The sequence below is a fragment of the Phocoena sinus genome, chromosome 11, assembly GCF_008692025.1.
Source record: "Phocoena sinus isolate mPhoSin1 chromosome 11, mPhoSin1.pri, whole genome shotgun sequence".
In the NCBI taxonomy this organism is placed as follows: Eukaryota; Metazoa; Chordata; class Mammalia; order Artiodactyla; family Phocoenidae; genus Phocoena; species Phocoena sinus.
Window position 1 is genome coordinate 62,537,505 of NC_045773.1, and position 22,311 is coordinate 62,559,815.

Sequence of the window (22,311 nt, forward strand, 5' to 3'; positions counted from 1 at the left end):
AGCAACTAGATGTCCTTTCTAGTTCTTCATCTATCTTGGGCTTTATGCATCTCTAAGACATATGTAGCCTTTCCTTCTCAGTCCAAACATCATTCTTGCTGCCATAAGAGATACTTTTTGTGTTCAGTATATTTCTTTTAGGTTCTCCTAACAATATCCAAATTTGGAGTATATTTCTTTTTTAGTATGTCAAGCCTTCCAGGTATGAAAGCAAATTCATTGGTTTCCCTTCCTTGGCTTAAAATTACAGATCACTCTAGTCACTGTAATTATAACTTAAATAATAAGAATAGGCTGTAATATTACAGGCTGGAATCACCATTAGCTAGTCATACAAGGTAGAACCAACCAGCCTGTCTTTGAATCCAGCAAAAAATTCAGTGATAACTACTATATCTCTCCAATTTGCAATCTATGCTTTTAGTCATCTTTCCATAAATATCTGTTAAATATTCACTACATAACAGGTACAGGGCAAAGTTTAGGTTTAAAAAAGGAAATTGGGGCTTCCCTGGTGGCGCAGTGGTTGAGAGTCTGCCTGCCGATGCAGGAGACACGGGTTCGTGCCCCGGTCTGGGAAGATCCCACATGCCGCAGAGCGGCTGGGCCCGTGAGCCATGGACGCTGAGCCTATGCGTCCGGAGCCTGTGCTCTGCAACAGGAGAGGCCACAACAGTGAGAGGCCCACGTACCGCAAAAAAAAAAAAAAAAGAAATTGCATTTTGTATGTAAGTTTATCAGAGCTAATTCTATTTATAGGCAGTGCTAGATATTGTAACATAAATCTTGGGTGTGAAGGTGGGGATAGCAAGAACACACCCTCCCCTTCAGAAAATATTTCCCACCACTCTCCTCACCACCACCCCCATCACTGACATATAAAATTCACCACAGGCTCTAGTAATAAAGACCTATGAGATCTCAAAACAAACTGTACTATTTGCCTTGAGAATCAGGGATTTGAACTCATGGTTACACTTTAAGTACAGGTAAATGGCAGGACCTCAAATTACATAAACAACAAGACCCTGAGGAAGGGTCTGACCATACTCTCTCAAGAAACATCACCTTCTTGGATGTCACCCTTTCAGAGAAACCTGTCTCTGCCACCCAACATAAATTGGTGACAACCACCTCTTACCCTGCTATACTTTTCTCTATACTTATGATCTTCTAACATACAAGAAAATTTACTTATTGGGGAGGGGGAGGGTCGTGGACTGTTTCTCTTTCACTATAGAATATAAATGTTCTTTTAGCAGGCATTTTTTGCAATTCTATTTGTTTCAGCATCTTCACAACTTTGAAACTTGTACATAATGAGCACTCAATACATATTTATTTTACAAATGAGTGATTTTTTTTGAACTCAGATTGACCATTTTTGCTCATAGAGGTACATTTCATTCTGTTCCCAGATTATGTAAGGATCAGCAGAAATGGAGAAAGTCACATAGAGGCTTGTAACCACCAAGTTTTCAGTGTGATATACTTGGAAATGTTATGATGCCTTAAAAGAATGAGAGTTTATAAATAAAACATCAACTATAAAAGTTCATAAAATATCTAAAAGCTCCCAACTGATTCCCTAACCAATCCATGTGTCCAGCTAGCTTTCAGGCCAGGACAGTGACACCACTGGAGCCCACACAGAGCTTCAGACAATCATCATTGAGGGGCAAAATGTATAAGGTTTTGATGTAATAGCCATCCCAAATTTCCATATGGAGCACCATGATAACTCACTAGGAGAAAAATGTAAATTATAATGAAGGCAAAAGATATTGGGAACCCAAATACAACTTCATAGATTAATTTTCTGATATTCAGGTTTTCCCAAGGGGAAAAAGTGTCTCAGACAATATACACATTGATCAAAGAGCCATGGGAGCAACATTCAGGGAGACACCCATCCTGTCTAGAACCATGATTATAATGTGAAATGATATTTTTCAACCATATCTGAAATTAAAATATAGCCGTTATACTAATAAAAGCAGATTCAGAACTTTAAGATTCTATCTATGAAAAAGAAACATCAAACATACCTTATACCTGAATTTAGCTCAGCCTAAGCTAGCTGTTCCAGTTCATTTTCATATCAAAGGACAGTAAGGCCAGACTTGGAACTAATATCTTTCAAGCATTGATGTTTTAATTTGATGGCTATCTGTATTCTAGGACCTCTTTCCTTTCAGGATCTGGCACTGAGTGAAGCTGATCTAAATCTGAAACTCTTTGACTTCAAAGAGGGTCCTGTGCTCAGATTAGCACAACAGTGGAACGAGCCAGACAAGAAACAGTCCCTAAAAGCATATAAATTCTTTGATATCCCAAAGCTTTTGTCTATTTCCTCCTATCAATCTATAAAGTAATCTTAGCAATTTAAACAAAATGAGTCAAACATCAAAAGAAACTGCGATAAGATTTATCTCTTCCAGTATCCAACAGTGTCCATTTTACTGAACTTTTTACACTCAAGTTACAATTCTTGCAAAGAATAGTTTTATTTTTATACCTATATCTATCTATATATATACACATACTGATTTTTTACCTAGAGAGATAACAGCAAGAAGCAAGGAGGAAATAAATATGACAAATATTTATATGATATATATATATGATAAATATGACAAATAAATATGTCTCGAGAGAAACCAATTTTGCAAAAGTTATTATAAATTTTACCCATTATAAGAAGCATTTTTTCTGTTCAAAGGAACAGATAAAAATGGATTAATTATAATCATTCTCCATATTTTCATACATGTTCATCAAATTTAAGAAGCATTTCTACAAGCCTGAACTTTATTAACTTGGATATAAAGAAAATAAGCAGAAAAAATAAAGCTAACACTGAAAATTCTTCAAAATTGGAGGCAGTAAATGAGCTGGGGAGGAACAGGTCTTCAAAAAACTTGATTTTAGGGCAAAAAAGGAATTCATCAGAAGCCGCTCTGGGCTCACTCTTTTCCAACTCTCCAAAACTGGGACAAAACATGAACAAAACAGAGTGAACCACAAACAGAAACCCTCTAAGAAGCCTGTGGAGTAACACTACTTTTCATAGAGGTAAAGAATAAGTGTAAGGCAGTATGGTTTAAGAGATAATTGCCAGTAAATTCAGGAAAAAGTAATGTTTAGATCACCAGGGGTTTTTTTTTCAATACATTACAAATGAATTCCATAATCACACATATGTATTGAAAAGATCATCACCAGGTCATTTCACCTCAAATAAATCATATTTTCAAACTTAGAGTTAGAGAGAAAGTTAGATTTCCTCCATCCCATTTGCTTTGAAGTTTAAAATACAAGGACTTAATAATCTTGAAAAATACATTTTAAAATGATCCAAATATTATACAAGTTGATAATTCTAATCATCATTTCATTCCTTCATAAGAGTTAATAAATAAGGCTAAAATGATAATTAATATGAGTTATTGCTTTGTAGCAATAAATCTCAGTAATAAAGAACATGGCTTCAGGAATCAGTAGATTTCAATTAATATAAATGTCAGCTCTGCCAGTATAAGAAATGTAACCTGGGCAAGTTATTCACTGAACTACAGTTTCTTGGTATACAGAATGAAGAAAATAATATTACCAATCTCATATGGTCATGACAAAATTAACTAACATGGTCCCTTTTAATTAAATTTTAACTACTTTGCTTAACTACTGGGATAGACCTTGACTCACAGAAAGTATTTGATATCTGTTACTGTAATTATCATTACTATCATCACTATTCGATGATAAGGCCAATCTTCTTACATGTCCACATATACTCCTCTGGGATCATCTTCTGTATATTTGGTGGAGTTGTTTACCATTTCTGAAATGCCACCTGCTTTCCTCTTCATTAAGCTAAATCCTAAACATTTCCAACAGGCCTGACATTTATGATAACTTCCCTTACTAAACATATCCCATAATAATATTTCTCTTATACTGAATTCAGTGAACTCTTATACATAATCTGTATTACGTTATATTAATATCGCCTTATCCTTGTTTTCTAGCTTTACTGTAGATTTAATAACTCTCTATAGCTTCTCCACATTATATATATGTATATGTTGTTTTGCTGAATAAAATATATTTTTAAGATAAAGGATTATTTTCCTTAAAAATAAAACACATCCACAAAAAAGCTAGTATGGTGGTGGGCATACAGTAGACGTCTAATGCATGCTTTTTAAGTTGAATTGTACTGTAACATATTAACAGCATCATGTGGGCTGTTTCATCTTTTCCATGGTAAGTTCATCATCCCAACAGTGACAGAGTTGAATACAATCTCCATGGAACCAACTTGGACACTCTAAAATGGTGTTAATTCAATGCACTGAACTGAAAATCCAAACCCCCTCTTAATACAGACACTTTCATAATTTTATTTCATTTATAGAATACTGACTGAATCCTGAGTGTCTAAACTCCATATCTTAAATTACATGAGAACAGTTGGGAAGCTGCTACACTCTAGGGCAGAGTTGCCTTCCTCCAGGAAAAAGGAACAATGAATGCTCTGGGTAACTCCTTCAAATGTTTCCCTTCTCATATTAAAGTAAATGCTGATTTCACATCCTTCCTCAATGGGTCACTTCAGAGCATTTAACAGTCAATACTTCTCCTCTCTTAACTTTACTTCCCTCTACCCAGCCTGTCCATCCTTTCTGTATGTTATAATCATTAAGTATTCAGTGTTCATAATAAATCAAATAATTTTCACATACAAAGGAAATTTCTATTCTCTTTGCCCAACATATATAGAGCTAAATCCATATTGATTTAGCTTGAGGTGTATGGAGAGCAATAAAGAAATCATCATGGTGGAAGGGGAAGAAAATTACTACTAATAAATAAATGCCAGCAGAGGAAATAGAAAGTTGTCAGATTGTCTGGGCAGTTATACGGGGCTTGATATATGATAATAGTCCATTTTACAGTAATCCTGTCTACTATTTTATCAGTACAGGGTATTCTGATGGACAATAGGGTCCATGTTATTAAAGAATCAGAAATGTATCATATTCCCAAATTCCATCTAACTGCTCTAAATTCCATCTTCGGGATCAATAATATAACTCATATTATGCCTGGCAAAAATGCCCTTGGAGCCACAGGTATAAAAGGTTACCACAAGAGGATTTGCAACATCAAAGAGGCTTTGAGAAACATACACAATTTTAGACCGTTTATAATTCATCTACACATTCAAATATACCAAATCTTAGATCCCCTTGCACTATCTCCTTGTAGGAACAGAAAGAATATCATAATTGATGATTTTTCCCCTGAAAAAAATGATTCCGTATTTCAAAAGAAACATGCACCATGCAACGTGCAAAAAAAAAAAAAAAATACCTTGTGTTTCTTATTTTCAGGGCCTGTTGACATGGACAATGCACAAGGTGAAATCAGCTCGTTGGTTCTTGTTAGAGAGATGGGAGGTGATGGGGATGAAACAGACGACCTGTGGTCAGATATGGAGCTTTCGGATTTCCCAAGTCTTGAAGGCAGGGTAAGATTTGGGTGCAGCGCTGAGGGACTGAGGTGGCGCACCTCGGTGGGCGGATTAGCACGAGGTAGAGCGGAGCACCCCAGTTGGGGAAGAGAGGCAGAGCCAGCGCTGGAGACAGGGTGTGGGGGAGGAGCTAAAGGTGTCTGCCCCGGGCCAGAGAGAGGTGCTGATGCTCTCTTGGATCTGTTTATCAGGTTTGAAAGAGCTGGGGAAGGATGGTAGCATTTCTCTGGAGAGGGGAGCCTGGCTCTTGGGTTAGTGGGAGGAGACACCGAAGACGATGCCGACGAGGCTAACGTAGAAGGATGTGGGGAAATATCCCTGGGCTTTCCTGGGCCCCTGAGGTCAGCATCCTGTCTGCCCTTGGAAAACAAAGGAGAAAAGCTTGGAGGGACAGGAGGCAGACCTGTAGAACTGGAGATACTGGTTTGCAGCTGGGAAATCATCGGGCTGCTCTTTAAAGAAGTGGGGGATGGCGTTTTCTCTACATTCAAAGAAGCAAGGCTGCTACTGCCCTGTTTCGGGGGAGAAAGGGAGGACGCCAGAGGAAGGGGAGCAGCTTTAGTGGAAAAAGGGAAGGGAAAGGATTGCTGGCTGAGATCAGAAACCTGGTTTTCCCTTTGCTCTGGAGACGCCGCTCGCAGGGAGCAACTTGAGAGGGATTTTTTAGGCGTAGGAGAGGTTTGTTTAATTTTTTGATCGAGTGTGAGGTTGGAAGAAGCCAGGGAGTTGAGAGAGAAGGTGGGACAGGATGCCGGGGAAAGGGGTCTTTGGTGAGAAGGATTGGACTTGAGGATGGCAGTGAGGAGGGAAAGCCGGGAAGGCACTGGGAATTTCACCCCTGACGTTGAGAAGTTCCCGCTGGGTGACACTTGGCTACAGACAGTGGAAGAAGAGCCGTGCAAAGGGGAGGGGAAGGGTTTGGGACTCGGAGAGAGTGAGTGCGTGACGATGCGGACCGGGATGTAGGAGGCTGAATTCGACTTCAGAGAAGCACCGGAGGGCAGCGAAGGAGAAGAGGTTCTCGGACTTTCTCTGGGACTAAGGACATGCGAGGCGACAGTCTTCTTGAGGACTTCAGACGTCAGGCCAGGTTTTTGCTGGACTGCACTTGGACTGGATGAGTGAGAACCTGATAATTGAGCGGGATGGGGGAACTGTGACGTCGAGGACGTGCCCTTCGGTGCAAAAAAGGGTGCAGAGTGAGCGGAAGTTTGAAAGTACATGGCTGTTTCTTCCACCAGGGCCCCACTGACATCCAGCCTCCTCGGGTGGAACTCCTCCAGGACAGAGGCTCCGGCTAGGTCGACTGGGACAGGTGGTGTTTTCTGATTAGTTGGAGAAACAAAGGAGAAAGCAGGTGGTTTATAGGCAAGCTGCTCAGAGGCAGTGGGAGAAGTTAACTAGAGGAAAGAGAAATAGACAGGGTCATAGGACATCATTTGTGAAACTGTCAAAACATTCTTGTCACTTGTGCATTTATGCAAACAGTCTTATTAGTTTACACAGAAAGAGGCCCTTAAGCCTCTGAGAAAATGGCAGAAATTCTGTTTTGCTAATGAGGCATTGCTTTGAATTTGAAATAAAATATAAATAAACGGTGAACTCTTAGATACTATAACTCATTTATTCTCCAGAACGAACATCAATATAAAATTGTATTTGCATGTCTCCCTTTGGAAGATAATTCATTGACAAAAATCTAAAAGAGTTATCTTCTTTTGGAATTGTGTGATTTGAAAAGATTTAAATCACCGTCAATATAAATTTCAAAATGCACTTTGGAAAAGGAAATAGGTCTTCTTCCATTGCAAGAATATAAACCATAATATAATAATAATGAATACAATCCTTAAAAACTTTACCACACTTTGAATGTTAAAAATTCTAAAAACTTGGACTACTCCTACATATTGTAAACCTGAAAATAATGCCCAGAATTCAAAAGATGCAGTGCTTAACGTCAACATAACTGTAACAAACTGAGAGACTGAAAGCCAAGGCCGAAACAGAGAGGGAGTTTTAGCTTATGAAAAATATTTTCCCTAATTACTTGCCAGAATGAACAGTTAATAAATGATGTGAGTTATGTTGGAAGGAATGAATAGATACTCTTTCATATGGAAAGAAGCCAGAGTACATTATCTTTTTTTTTTAATTGGAGTATAATTGCTTTACAATGTTGTGTTAGTTTCTGCTGTAAAATGAAGTGAATCGGCTATATGCATACCTATATCCCCTCCTTCTTGGAACTCCTTCCCACCCCTGCCTCCATCCCACCCATCTAGGTCGTCACAGAGCACCGAGCTGAGCTCCCTGTGCTATAGAGCAGTTTCCCACTAGCTATCTATTTTACACATGGTAGCGTATTTATGTCAAACCTAATCTCCCAATTCATCCCACCCTCCCCTTCCCCCACTGTGTCCACGTGTCTGTTCTCTATGTCCATGTCTCTATAGGTGCCCTGCAAATAGGTTCATCTAATCTGCCTGAAACAATGCAAGCCACCAATCCCATATCAAATAAAAAGAAAATAAAGAAATATTGTTATCACTTTCAAGAGAAGCTAGGGAGAGCCTGTAAAATAACTGAGTAGCTCTATTCTTGCGCTATTTTTAAAATTATCCAGTACTTTAAGACAAATACTGAAATTATAAATGATTCTAAAGCCAAATCTTTTAAACAGAGGTTTCCCTTTAAAATTATTGATTTGAGTCTATTGATCCATAAGAGAAAAGAAAATATTTGTACCTAATACAGAATTTAGGGAATATCTGTTATTCAAAATATTAATTTGTATTTATTAAGTTATATGCTTAATTTATTAAGTTATATATTAAGTTGTATAATATTATATACATTGCATTACATAGCAGAAAAGTGTACGACCATAATAATTAAACTTAGCAAGAGCTTCATTTATAAACTCAGTAAAAGATATTTCTTGATTTTGCTCTATAACATGTTAAGAAGGTGTCCATCAGACCTAATGCAAAGATTTTCATATCATAGAGTTTTGAGTTCTAAAAATATTTAAAACTGATAAATTCAAACAACTCACCCCAAACTTCTAAGTTTCTGAGCAAATGTACCCAAAATATTCTTCTCTTTTTATATGTAAATTCATTTGTGTATTTGCAACACAGAATTCTTGCCACATAAATTATTTTTGAATAATTTTGGCATGTAACCCAGAATATCTGAAAATCATCAAGAATTGAAAATCAAACAGAATTCAATCAAATTGAAAAAGAAAACTTAACAATTCCCTCACATAAGTTTTGCTTAAAAACAATTTGCTTATCCAGTATTTGTAAAACCCACTCATGTGTTTAGCCATAAGTGAAAGCTCTTCTCTAATTGTTTCCTATGACTGGTCTATCCTCATGGAAGGAATGAAGAAATTTCGAGGCTATGTACAGTCTCTTTGCATGCTATGCCATAGCTTTTGTTATAAAAAAATTGTAAATTAATAACAGCCACAAAAATTCCATTACCTTTTCAGTCATGTTTCCAAATAACTTCAGTTTATATAACAAACTCATTAATTCATCCTGATTATCTACCAAATTATCATGTTAAAATCTCAGGACTGTGATTTTGAGGGTCTCATCAGAGGAAAAGACTGTTCCCTCCAATTTCCCCAAGACTATGGCTTCTAATTACCAAACATTCTATTACACGAAGTCATATCTTACCTAATATAAGTAACTCTTAATTTTACTGTACTTTCTAATAGCTTATCATTGAAGAACTTCTAAGAAAAGTTCAAAGGGAAAGATTCTGAAAAGTCTAAGAATGTTTTTTATTATATTTTCCTATTTGATGTATTAATAAGCATTTGCAATATGTTTTTTTCTAATTTGATGTTATCCTAATTTATACTAATATAAAAGTGTGGCACCATATTTTTACAAAATTTCCAGGAGAAGGGAATGCATTTTTTAATGAAAAAGATTCATTTTCCTGAGTTCTTCTTATTAATAACTTTAAAAAAAGAGCGAGTAAAGACATGAATAATTTTATGCAGGAAGAAAGGATGGATACCTGTCAAATGTTCAGTCAAGTAGCTCGAAATAGGCCCTTTATTTTAGCTCTTTCCTGTAAATCCCTTACTGATGATAATAAACTTCTCTGATGATGCCTACAAATTATATCAATCTTTTCATCCTCTCCCATTAATAACCCCAGTTCTGTTCTCTAAGTTCTCTAATTCCTTCTCTCTCAAACCTGTTCTCTGTCTTCTCCACCATTTATTTCTAACCTGATATTTGTTGATGTCTTTGCTTCAGACACCTCTCTAAAATGACCGCTGACTATGTTCTCCAGTCCCCAGCCCTCTTCTGATTCCTTGAGCCCCCTTACCACATACCTCCTCCAAAATCACTTTCAAAACTCTCTTCTCCTAGAAAAACTATCCTGAGCTCTGAATACATTCACAGTAATCTCTGTAACAGAGGATGCTTACAATATTCTGCTCTCATCAAGTGGATGGTCTTAATCCTAAATCCATATTGGATCCTGCATAATAGAGGCTATCAGTTATTTTAACAGCCAGTCTCTGTAGTATAGCTGCCTTGTCACTTCAGTCAATCTCAAATTAATTGCTTCTCAGCACTATTCACAGTAGTCAACACATGGAAGCAACCTAAATGTCCATAGATAGAGGAATGGATAAAGAAGATGTGGTATTATATACAAAGGAATACCACTCAGCCATAAAAAAGAATGAAATAATGGCATTTGCAGCAACATGGATATAACTAGAGATTATCATACTCAGTGAAGTAAGTCAGAAAGAGAAAGACAAATACCGTATGATTTCACTTATATGTGGAATCTAAAATACGACACAAATGAACTTATCTATGAAACAGAAACAGACACACAGAGATACAGAACAGACTTGCAGTTGCTAAGGGAGGGTGTTGGGGGAGGGATGGACTGGGAGGTTGAGATTAGCAGATGCAAACTATTATATATAGAGAGAATGGATAAACAATAAGGTCCCACTGTATAGCACAGGGAAATATATTCAGTATCCTATGGTAAACCATATGGAAAAGAATATAAAAAAAAAAGAATGTATATATATGTGTAACAATCACTTTGCTGAACAGTAGAAATTAACACAACATTGTAACTAAATTATAGTTCAATAATAAATAAATAAAATTAACTGCTTCTGTGTATATTCAGTTTTTCCTAATGTGTCCATGAGATTCCAAAACATCTGAATAAAAGCCAAAATATCTGATCTGCTGCCTGATGGTCTGAATAGTTCACAAGATTTGAACCATGTTGGTCCATATAGTTGTGATCTTTCTCCTGAATCTGTAGTTTCTGCAAGGCAGAAACTCCTGATTCTCCTTTGTCCTTGCACGCAATCATTACATTATAGCACCTTGGCCTCTTAAACAAACCTGCTGATCTGACCTCTTCTCACTGATGGACACTTGCAATGTGACTGAGCAGATTCTCAGCCTTTCTTACCTGAACAATTTAAGTCAACTTTTTGGTATTCCTATTTCTAGTTGCACCCAATTGCACCTATCTTCAGACCGACCTGTTAAAAATCTAATCAAAACACACCGATGCTCAAGATGTCACCAATACTTTCCCACATCTACCAAGCACTCAAGATTGTTCCTTCACAACAGAGCCCCTCTCCTCCTAGCCAGTCTCATCTCCCTCATCCCCTGCTATTTTGCATTTTAGGTTTTAGAAATACTTATTTAATCTCAACCTTCTTGCCAATATTGTCAACACTCTAGCCATCTTGTTCTTTTGCTAATCCACTTGGCAAATCATTATTCTTAAATCAATTATGCTCCTAGACCTAGTCTACTTAAAGCTGTTATTTTAAAAATATAACAGAACCCAGGGCCACTGCACTCGATTTAAGAGCTTGTCCTGTACAAGGGCACCAGCTGAGAGTGGGGCTGAACTTTCCTACACTAAGCAGAGGGGGTACCTTTTTCTAATTCACACATGGGCTGGGTAAGGCACTGTAAATTGGTGTCATCATAAATTTAAAGTTTATAGTCTCAGCTGGACTGTGTACCACTCAGCTTTTTTGTGGGTCGTTTGGGATTTATTTTTTTCTTTTCTTATATTTTGACCTCAGCTTCCTCTCCTGTTCTAAACAACAGCCTTCCACAAAGTTAGCACTCACTAACCCTTTTCCCAGAACCTCCCTCACTGTGTGCAACAGATAACCGAGATTCCTTTTCTCCAAGGAAAATTATGATTACTGGGAAAATTAAACTTTTTCTAGACCTATTCTTATCCCCTTTCCTTCATTCTAAAGAAAAATAATGTCTTTTCCCTTTTTAAGAGTAAATTTCCCTCTGTACTCGGAATTCCAGCAGCTCTTGCCTTCTCAGGGATCCCATTTCATTAACTATCCCCTGTATGCTACGTATTCATCCTTTTTCTTTTTTACTGGTTCTCTCATCCTAACATAAAGCAGAATACTTCCCATCATTAAAAAGATAATAATAACTATCATGTAGTAGACTGTAAAAATGTCCACATTTTTCTACTCTTTTCATAAGAAAGGCAAAGTCCTTTCCCTCATTCACCCTTTAACCTCACCTAGCCATATGACTTGTTTTGACCAGTGGGATGTTAGCAAATGTGATACAAGACACAGTGGCTTGAAAAGCACTTGTGCATTGGGGCTTACTGGCTTGCTGAGTGCGGAGCATCACCACCATGTAAATGAGCCCAGGCTAGTCCACTGGAAGATGCCAGACCACATCTCAGCTAACCAACCACCAGACAGCTAACCAGCCAGCAGCTGACCCAGCAGCCAATTGCAGACCCGTAAGTGAACTACAGCAAAGATCAGCCAAGCCTGACCCAGAGCTGCAGAACCACGCAGCTGAACACAGCCAAATTGTTGACCTGCAGATTTTTGAGCTAAATAGATGGTTGCTGTTTAAAAACACAATTTTGGTACTGTTTGTTAAGCAACAAAATCTAACTGATATAAACAGAGGCACACATAGGCACCAAGATCTGTGGTGCCTGTAAATACCCTAGTTACGGGTCTATGTAGATTTCTTCTCAGTCACACCTTTCCCTACCATCACTGTGCTGATTTACTTACTTATTCTGGCCAACACACCCTAAAATGACTTCTCAAACAGCCGCCCCCACACAGACTGCCTTAATCCCCTCCTCTTAAATATAGATGGAGACTGTGACTTGATTCTAGCTAATAGAACCTGGCAAAGGTGAAGGGATTTTGCAAATGTATTTAAGGTTCCTAATCAGGTGACTTTAACTTAATCAAATAAGAGATCCTCCTGAGTAGGCATGCCCTAATGTAATAGGGAAGAACAAATCTGACTCCATATTGGATGTGTTTCTTTTACTTTAACCTGTGTATCTATTGCTTTAGCTACAAGTTAAGAATGTTGCCTATAGCCTGAAATATGCAGGATAGCGCATTCTCAAGGCTCTAACCTTTAAAGGTGTAACACTTTTCCATTCATATAGAGATAAAAAGTTGCAGAACAGAGTAACATCTGTCTTGAAGGTTTATAGGAACATTGTGACCAGACCTACAGACCTATGTGGACAGCTGCAAAAACAAAGGATCCCAACACCAACAACTAACTAAACCACCTCCCATTTTTAGATAAAAGAAGACTGAATTCCAACTCAGGGAAGCTGGTTCCTTGGGGCACTAGTCTGCCATCTTCTTGGTCTGCTAGCTTTCCAAATAAAGTCACTATTCCTGGCCCCAACAAATCATCTCTCAATTTATTAGCCTGACATGCGGTGAACAGCACGAGCTCAGACTTGGCAACACTAGTAAAATGAGCCCTTTAAAAGAGGGTCAGAAAGCTGGAGATCAAGGTAGCAGCTTTAAGAAGCAAGCTGCCATGAATTCTACAGCCTCGAGGAAATGAATTCTGCCAATAACATGGGGGAACTTAGAGGCAGACCCTTCCCTTAGGAGAGTTTCCAGGTGAGACGAACTTGACATCTTGATTTCAAACTTGTGAGACCCAGCTCGGCTGTGCCCAGGCCTCTGATCTAAAAAACCCTGGAGAAAATAAATAGGTGTTTTTTTTAAGCCACTAAGTATATGGTAATCTGTATGCAGCAATAGAAAAGTAACATACTTCCCCTGATTTCTTAACAGATTTTACCCCCTGCTCTTCTGCAGAAACTCTTATCACCAATATCTACAATGGTTTATTTTTTCCTAAGCCCCTCCGGCACTTGAATCCCTTATCTCTTCTGATTTCTCTACAGAATCTGACTTGCAATCTCTTCCTCCTTTTCAAAACTGTTTTATCTGTGGCCATAGTCTATATCATCTCTCTCTCCTAGTGTATTTCCTAGTATAAATGATGAGCCCTTATCATACTCCTTCTCTTTTCCACCCTCTTCTTGTGTGTCAGTACTTCCCTGGCTGTCCTCACTGTCTGGAATGCCTGGGCCCTGTTCGTCAGCCAAGAACACTTTTACTCATCTTTCACATTTCAGCTCAGACAATGTGAACCCTTCCTGGTGATCCAGGATGATCTAGGTGTCCTCCCTCTAGACGTCCCACTGTTCCTTGAACCTGTCACCTTTCATTGGCATCATTTTCAGGTGCAATTGTTTTCCAAGCTCCTTGAAGGCAGGTACTAAGTTCTTTTAAAGTTTACTCTCCTAGTGTCTAATGTCTGGCATGTTACTTTCATGCAGGAATGAGGAAATAAAGTGTCAAGTGGGTGTAGGAACAGAAAGCCAGAGACAAGGGTGTGGTGTCACATCCTGACACCTCCCTCCACAGTGGCATCATCACCTCCCTCCACAGTTGGCCCCTCTTATTCTGCTCCAGACTCTGGGCATGAGGGTGGAGAGACTGATGGCTCTTAGATCCACAGATCTGTCTTTTCCTCACCAGCAAGACAAATATTTGAGTTCTGATACCAAAAGTCGGGAGTCCCTCCTTTTAAATGTCTTCCTCACCCTTCTGCTGAAATTGTCAAAGCAACTTGATTTTCCATAAATGTACTTCCTCTGCCCCTCGGGCTATCGGTACAATTGATCTCAACCAGAAGAAGCAACCAACGACCAGCGAGGCATCACAGGGATTCTGCCAGCATCAGAGCAGAGCCAGGGTCCCCCACTGAGTCAGAGGAACTCTCCTTGGTGTGTCCAGTGTCACTCACCATGGACAGTGACAACGTAGGCTAAGTGGGTGGAATAGGATGGAATCGTATACTCACCCTAAACAAGAAAGGAAATGGGGAGTTGGCAATGGGAAGAGTGCTAGAGAAAGGTTTTTAAAGCAATAAAATCAGTTGGTCAGGGGTATGTATATCAATTAAAAGAATGAGGGCCTCTACATTTTTAATCATCTCAACTGCCTCAAGGCAATTATACGATCAAGTGGACCCAGCCAGAATCTGCGTTACTACTTGAATGACCTCCCACCTGCTATGCAAGGCAGACTCCTGTTTTGTTTTCTTTGCTGCTGGGCCCCATGTAGCTCTGCTCTGCATACAGTTAGGAAGTCATCCTGCTGATGGGCATATACAAATGACTTCCTTGCATTTTAATAGAAACATGCCATTTTTCAGGAACCTGTGGCTCCAAGCTAGTCTTCTCAGCATAGCAGCAGAAGACTAGCAGTTAGCAGAACTACCATGGAAGTTTAACCTCCCAGCTTTTTTCAAAGTCTTAAACCTCTAAATCCCTAGGCCAAAAGCTATGGACAATGTGTTTTAACAGGCAAAATACAAAACAACAGCCAAGCTATGAGGCTGGAGTCCTAGGCTGTCTTCCCTCCTCTAATATAATTTTTCTCTGCTGTAAATTAAGAAAGTTATGTAATGATGTCTGTTCCCTATTTATATGGCAGTGTCATGGGAAAAGGAGGATCATTCATTCATCAGATACTTTCTTAGTACCTATAGTGTCTCAGGCATTGGAGTTAGGTGATGCAGACAGAAGGCAAGATTTTTTGTCATCACAGGGCTCACAAATCTACTGGTGTAAGAGAGACATATAAAAGCTATTCTGATACAATGTGCTGGTATGAATAGGGTATTTCACTATAAAACAAAGGCCCACGACTATAAAAAAGGTTTCTATGTCTGATGCCCTGTCCAAATAATTTGTTGCAATCTCTTTTCCATGGATCCCTAAAATCTAGGTTCTTAATTAATATGTGTACCAATGTCCAAATTTCCCAGAATTTTTTGTAAGAGCCTCCTCTATTTGGCCACCACCAGTTCTACTGATCTTATTTTTTGTGTCCTTTCTTCCGTTCTGACATCCAAGCTATGTTTGAACGAATATATAAAATGTTTCCCTCCTCCCATGTTCCTTACCGTGTGCCCCCAAACATGCTGCCATTTCCAACTTTTTAAATACAATGAATCATTCCTGAGAACACTTGTGGGCCAGGAACTGTTCTAGGCCATATATTTAATTCCATTTAATCTTCCCAAGGAAGGTTGATAGCATCACCCCATTCTACGAATGAGGACACTAAAGTTTACGACCTCAAGTAACTGCCCAGAGGAGTGTGACCATAAGTTGCCAGTCTCATTTTTGCTTTTTCATACCATCTCTCTACTGTGTGATCTCCTTTTCACTACTTATCCATTCGTCAACTTGATTTCTGCCCCATCACTCCACTCACATTGTTCCCATCAAGGTCACCAAATGACCTCCTAAGTCCTATATTTAATGGACTTTGAAGGCCCTACTTTATTTGGCTTTGTTTTGTATTTTATTTTGACTTGTATTAAATTTATAATATTTTCTACTGTGTTATATATTATATTATTTTCATAAATGATATTATAGAATAATATTTTAGTAGAAGGTGCCAGGCTGCTCTTCCGGAGCAGAGCTGGTCACATGCTGGACAACCTCATCCCCTCTCCCAGAGGAGGAGCCCAAAGGAGGTGTGTGTCCAAGCAGGTAATGGGACCAGACTCTGGGCTCTAACCTGGGAGAGCAGAAGGGCTCCCATATCCCAAATTGAGACAGCGGCCAGGTCAGACCCCACATCCCTAGCCCCATCCCTACACATCTGGTTCTAATAATAATCATGCAGGAGAGGGTCCCCTCCCTTCCTTGCAGAGGACACACCTCCCTGCAGGGACCCCTAGTGCTTCACCTCCAACTCTATCAGCAAAAGGCCTTTTGATCCTTCCCTTCCCTTTGATCTTGGCCTCTTGATCTCCTAGCTTCTAATCTTCTCTAAATCAAGCAGCAGCATATATTAACCTGGCTGTCCCACTTGGCAGAATTACTTGCTGCAGGACAGTAAGAAAATCTGTCGTCAAGGCAGCTAGAAAATATGAAAATACAATATTGGAGAGGAAAGCTGCATTCTCCAGGAGGTCTCCCAGCATAAAACGGGGAGAACCATATGATTCTTATGTGATAATTCCATGTTCATTCTCAAAACATGTCATGCCACCCGAATGTTCTTTCACGGTTGGTATTTTGTATCCCAGAATGGATATGATTGATAACAGATTCATTTGAGTTTTAGAAAGAAAACATTACTGAGCTACGTTTAAATTATTGATTAATTAATTAATGTTTATATAGTTTATGTATTTGACCTCATTTATAAACTACTTTTTAGTCGAAAGTTTCTTTAGCTTTCCCTGCATGAAACCCCTCTCTCCAACTTCTTTGTTCCCCTCTCAGCCTCCTTCTTTGGCTTCTCATCTTTCACTGGCCCTTTATACTTGACTGTGTCCTGAGTTGTATCTTGTGTCTTCCTGTTTTGCATTATTTCCATGAGTAAACCGCTCCATTCTCATAGCTTCAGCTCATATAGGAAATACTTCCAGTCTCCCATCTCCCTCTTATGTCCAGATTCATATTTCCAGCTTCTTTCTTGATAGCATTGCGTTCTGCCACCAGGCATCTCAAACTCAACATTAGATATCTCATCTCTTCTTATCCCTTCCCAAGACCTGTTATTCTTTCCTCAGTTAGTGCCAACATTCATTCAATTTCCTTGGTTATAAATTTCATTCATCACTGATTTTTTTTTCCGTATGTGGTCAATGAACAAATCCAGTTCATTCTACCCCCACAAAGTCCCTCTTTTTATTCCTACAGACACTGTCTTAGCTCCAGGCTTTATTGTAGGTCTTTCAGACAAATCATTCTGTTTTTATACGTGTATATTCACCTCTCTTTTAAGTCTAATACTATCCCTAGGAAAGTCAATTCTTAGCCATCTACACCAACATTCAAGACATTAACATTCAAAAACATTACTCTTTTCTTTCTGAATTTTATTTGAAAGGCTTTTGATTCAACTGCTTATATTATACAGTCTTTTTAATTTTGACTTACACTTTAAAATTTTAAATTCTTTAATGATTTTTAACATAATGTACTTTTGCTTAAACATGCCACCTCAGCAAAAGTATTTGGAACACAAAATACACTCAACCCAATATTTATACTGACTTTGTTCAAGATAATATAGTAACCACTATAGAGAAAAAAGTGTTTAATAAAAATGGGCTTAACGTGGACCTTACCTCTAAAAACTTTACAGTCTGTTAGGTGAGATAAGGCATGAACCTAAATAGTTATAATACATGCTGGAATAGGATAATTGTTATAGAAGATGTACAGAAAAAGCTACCAGAATTATATTGAGGGAGAGTTTGCTTTCACTGAAGGAACCAAAGCAGGCTTCATGAAGGAGTCAATATCTGAGCAAGGACTTCAAAGATGTGAACTTTTAAATATTTATGCTTTTCATACACCTTACTGAACCTCATGTATATGCAAGACACTCTCCTAAGTGCTAGAGGTACAGAAATGTACAAGGGACAGACCTTGACTTCAAATAGTTCTCAGTCTAGTGAGGAAGAAAGATAAAATCCATCATTATAATCAGGTGAAAAGGAGTTATATTGGAGATTTTCTAAAAAGACTACAAACTACAAGGAAAATGACAAAGATATAAGAGAGAAACTAACTAGTCTTCAAAGAGAATGTCTCTAGGAAAAGGTACTGCTTGGGCTGAGCTTAGAGCATCAAGTAGCTGTGGTCACATGTAGATGGGGTGAGAAGAGAGAAGAATCACACACAGAGGAATCAAGGACCAAGGATGCAAAGGTATGACGTGTATACTTTGATGACAGTTCAGGAGAGCTGAAGAATAGAAGTACCAATGTGGATAGAAAACGACATCTAGGCTAGGTTATAGAAAGGTTAAAGGTCAGACTAGGAGCTAAGTAAATTTTTTTTAGGAATAGCTTCATAAATTATTCCTGACTAACTGATAGTGATAATATATAGACAATTCTGTACATGGATTCATTTTTACCAGGTGGACCAGAAATAACTTAATTAACTACATTTCTGATTGAAAAGCTGATGTTGTTGGCATCAGGTAATCCAATTATGGGATAATCTTTGGGCTTTTTACACTAAGCTTCGACTACTGACTGTACTAACTTCTCAGAGTGACTTCTTTAATGCTCTGGCCATTTCTGTTTAGCTTACCTTTAACAGTCATCTCATTTTCACTTTTCTTTTTTTTATGTTTATTTCATGATGACCTACTATTCATCACTCAAATGGATTACTATAGGAAATGGAATCCGGAACAATGGTTATTCCCAAACATTTCAGGACCCAGTTTTCCTCCATCTGCAGTAATCATAATGCTCATCCACCACTAATGAATTAGGCTGAGCTTTGCCTTTTCATTTGGAGCTTTGATAACATGGATGAACTATAACCTACTTCTAACTAACTGATTTTGGCAAAAAGATCCCAAATGTGTGTTTTGTCTTTGGTTTTCCCTCTATATATTTGGTCACATGAAGACAAAATAAATGACCAACTCAGCGGAAGAAATCTATCAGTCGGAGAAAAGAGTAAATTGAAAAGCCAAACATTGCTTCATTAAGAATACTTTTCTTTATTTATATTTGGTATCACCATGTCTTCAAAGGCCATGTTAAACTACACTCCACACACTATGGAAACTTCCACGTTGCCAACTTGCTTATTTCATCATCTTTCCTAAGGCAAGAAAGAAATGTTTAAGCCTATCACCACTTACTGAGAATATGTTTAATTATATGATTAGAATATTCCCAATAACTAGATAAGAATAAATTTCAAGAAGAAATGAATGTTTTAGTCCAATAGACCTGGGTGGTGCTACCCCAGTGAGAGTCTTCTATCACCAAAAGACAGCATGAGGATACTGGATGCTTGAGGGTGACATAAATTCATTATCAGGAAGTCCAGTGAAGGCTGCATAAATAAAGATAAGGTGGCACCAAAGATAAGATGCCTACGCTACAGTTTTGCATAGGTCCTAGTAGTACCAAAAGGCCAACTCAACAATAAAAATGTTCTCCCAACTACTTTGTTATGCTTGCAAGTGCCTGGTCTAGCAGATTCTAAATAGGACATCTTTGTACTGACTCATGCTCATTGTCACAGGGAGCTCTGCACCCATTATTTACTCCCAAAGCCAAGCCAGTCTCTGCATTCCTGACATTCTATGCCTTGTCAAAGTCATCTGATAACTTCATGACAACAAATAGCCAGTCATCCTAGTTTTTTCCCTTCAAAATCCCACCCTCTTCACCCCCTTTCCTTCCTGCCCTCTCAGCTATGAGTCCTCTCCTACTGTATCAAAGCCTTGACACCTTAAAGGAACCATTCAATCTTGCTGCTAAGCTTTGGGGTGGGATCTTCTCCCCAGTTCTCTGAGGCCAGCCCTGCTTCCGGTGGTTTCCAGGAATACAGTCAATATTTCCCTGAAGTCACACAGGAGGAAATGATTTTCCTTACACACTCTTAATTCCTAGTGTATCCTTTTACTACTCTTTTACTGGTTTAAAAGTAAAGTGTCTGCATCCAGTTGATGTCTTTTTGCTGGATCTTTCTCATCTCTGAAATGTGCTTCTTCATGCACCCAGCCCACCAAGAACTCTCTCCTAAGAAATTCCCTGTACTGACCTTCTCCAAAAATTTTCAGAAGGAAGGGTTAATATTCCTCCAAATCCACTCCAGCTAAGTGTTTTACATATTCTCTTCAGCCAGTTCACAGCATAATTGTATATAATCCTTTTCATCTTATGAAATTTATTTCTTTTCAATTTCTTATCTATATTTACACTGTGATGGTTTATGATCTTGGGATTTTAGTTTTTTAATATCTCTTTCCTTGAGAGTTTTGTACACCTTGATGCCTTGAATAAATAGAAATGTCTTTGCAGACAAAGGGTATGAAACTTTTTTTTTTTTAATGACAAGGAGAAAAACCTACCGGCCCATGTTTTTGCTGAGGAGCCATCCCATGAGGTATTTCAAGATGTGACGGAACCTGGAGGTCTGCCCCCCGAGTTTTGGGGCGTACCACATCAGAAACCAGACTGGAGGAGATTGCTAGAGACGTGGGCCGAGCAGCTGTGGTGCTCATCCCTCCTGGGGGGCCTTGTTCACCTCTTCTGCTTGGAGCTTCATCTTCCCCCTCAGAGTCCACAATAAAGACATATTCAGCTTTGAAGAGGTCACTTTGCTGCATTCCTTGAGGTTCGTTTGCTTTAAATCCCCTTCCTTGGGAAGCCTTGTCCTTGACCTCTAAAGGATAAGTCAATGTTCCTCGGTCTCTCTCCCGTTGGCTCCCAACATTCAAGGTCGAATACTCATTGGAATCAGACTGCAATAAACGTAGAGACATGAAAGCGTTGATGTTGCTTTGGTAAATGCTTTTTTGCATGTACTCTTTCTTAAAACCTTAATCTGCTTATAAACTCCAAGGACAAAAGTTTTTACAAATATATCTAAAAACCAGGTTGGCATAGGAGAGATTTGGGTTGAAGCTAATGGTTTACTTTTACTAACCCACTTGTTTTTCCTGGTCCAAGCCCAAACAATTTAGGGCTCATGATCAAAGTCAGCAAAACCTGCTTTCAAATAAATCCTGATATGGCTTTTTAAAAAGAGAGGAAAGAGAGCAATGTTTTCCATAAAGACATTCACAAAACAAATGGGGATGTGTCATGGGTTTAGTTAAAGGTCAAGCAAAACTTGTGGCTGTGTAGATACCATTGCCATCTGTAAATGAATATCCTTATCTTTGGAGGCTTCAGAGATCTGCAGCCAAGATTGATTCGTACATCTATAGTCCCACACTCATAGCACCTAATCACAAAGGATCCCATGAATATATTATGTGTACTTGAGTACTGTTAGGGAGAAATTTCCCAGAAGTGCTTTATGTGGCATTCAGAATTTCTCTGAAATAATTTGATCCCAACAGTCTTTGAAATAAGATGACATGGTAAGTCCCAGGTTATATATTACTTCTTGCTAGATAAGATGTTTTCATATAGACAACGAGAATCAGATAATTTTATCTCCTACAAGTTGGCTCAAAAATACCACAAAGTTCCCCCAGTCACATTTTATTTATAATAAGATAGTATTAAAATACATTTTAAAGAGAAATTTTTTTTTACCCAAAATGTCACTATTTAACACAAGTTATTTTTATGTTTTTTTCTGTTTGTTTTCATTTCTTTTTTAGTCTTGATCTCTCTTTAGATAGGTATAATCAGGGTATAAATACAACTTTATAATCTATTGTATCACTTAATATGTAAGATTAACATGTTCCATGAAATTACATAACCATTATAATTATAACTTTGTCAAGGTGATGTATTATCTCATGCTTAGCTTTTCTCTAATTGTTAGATATTAGGCTCCTTTTATTTTTCTCTAATTATTTTCCTATATAACAC

The 22,311-nt window shown here is 38.3% G+C and overlaps 1 protein-coding gene across 1 annotated transcript in view; it reads right to left on the reverse strand.

The window, feature by feature from the left end:
• Window positions 1-22,311, reverse strand: part of MLIP (muscular LMNA interacting protein) — a 164,826-nt gene that overhangs the window by 134,796 nt on the left and 7,719 nt on the right. Inside the window, exons 3-4 of the mRNA XM_032648901.1 lie at window positions 20,832-21,224; window positions 5,380-6,939 (exon numbers count right to left, since the gene is read on the reverse strand). Coding sequence (XP_032504792.1) covers window positions 5,380-6,939; window positions 20,832-21,224 — 1,953 coding nt within the window. The remainder of the gene's footprint in view (window positions 1-5,379; window positions 6,940-20,831; window positions 21,225-22,311) is intronic.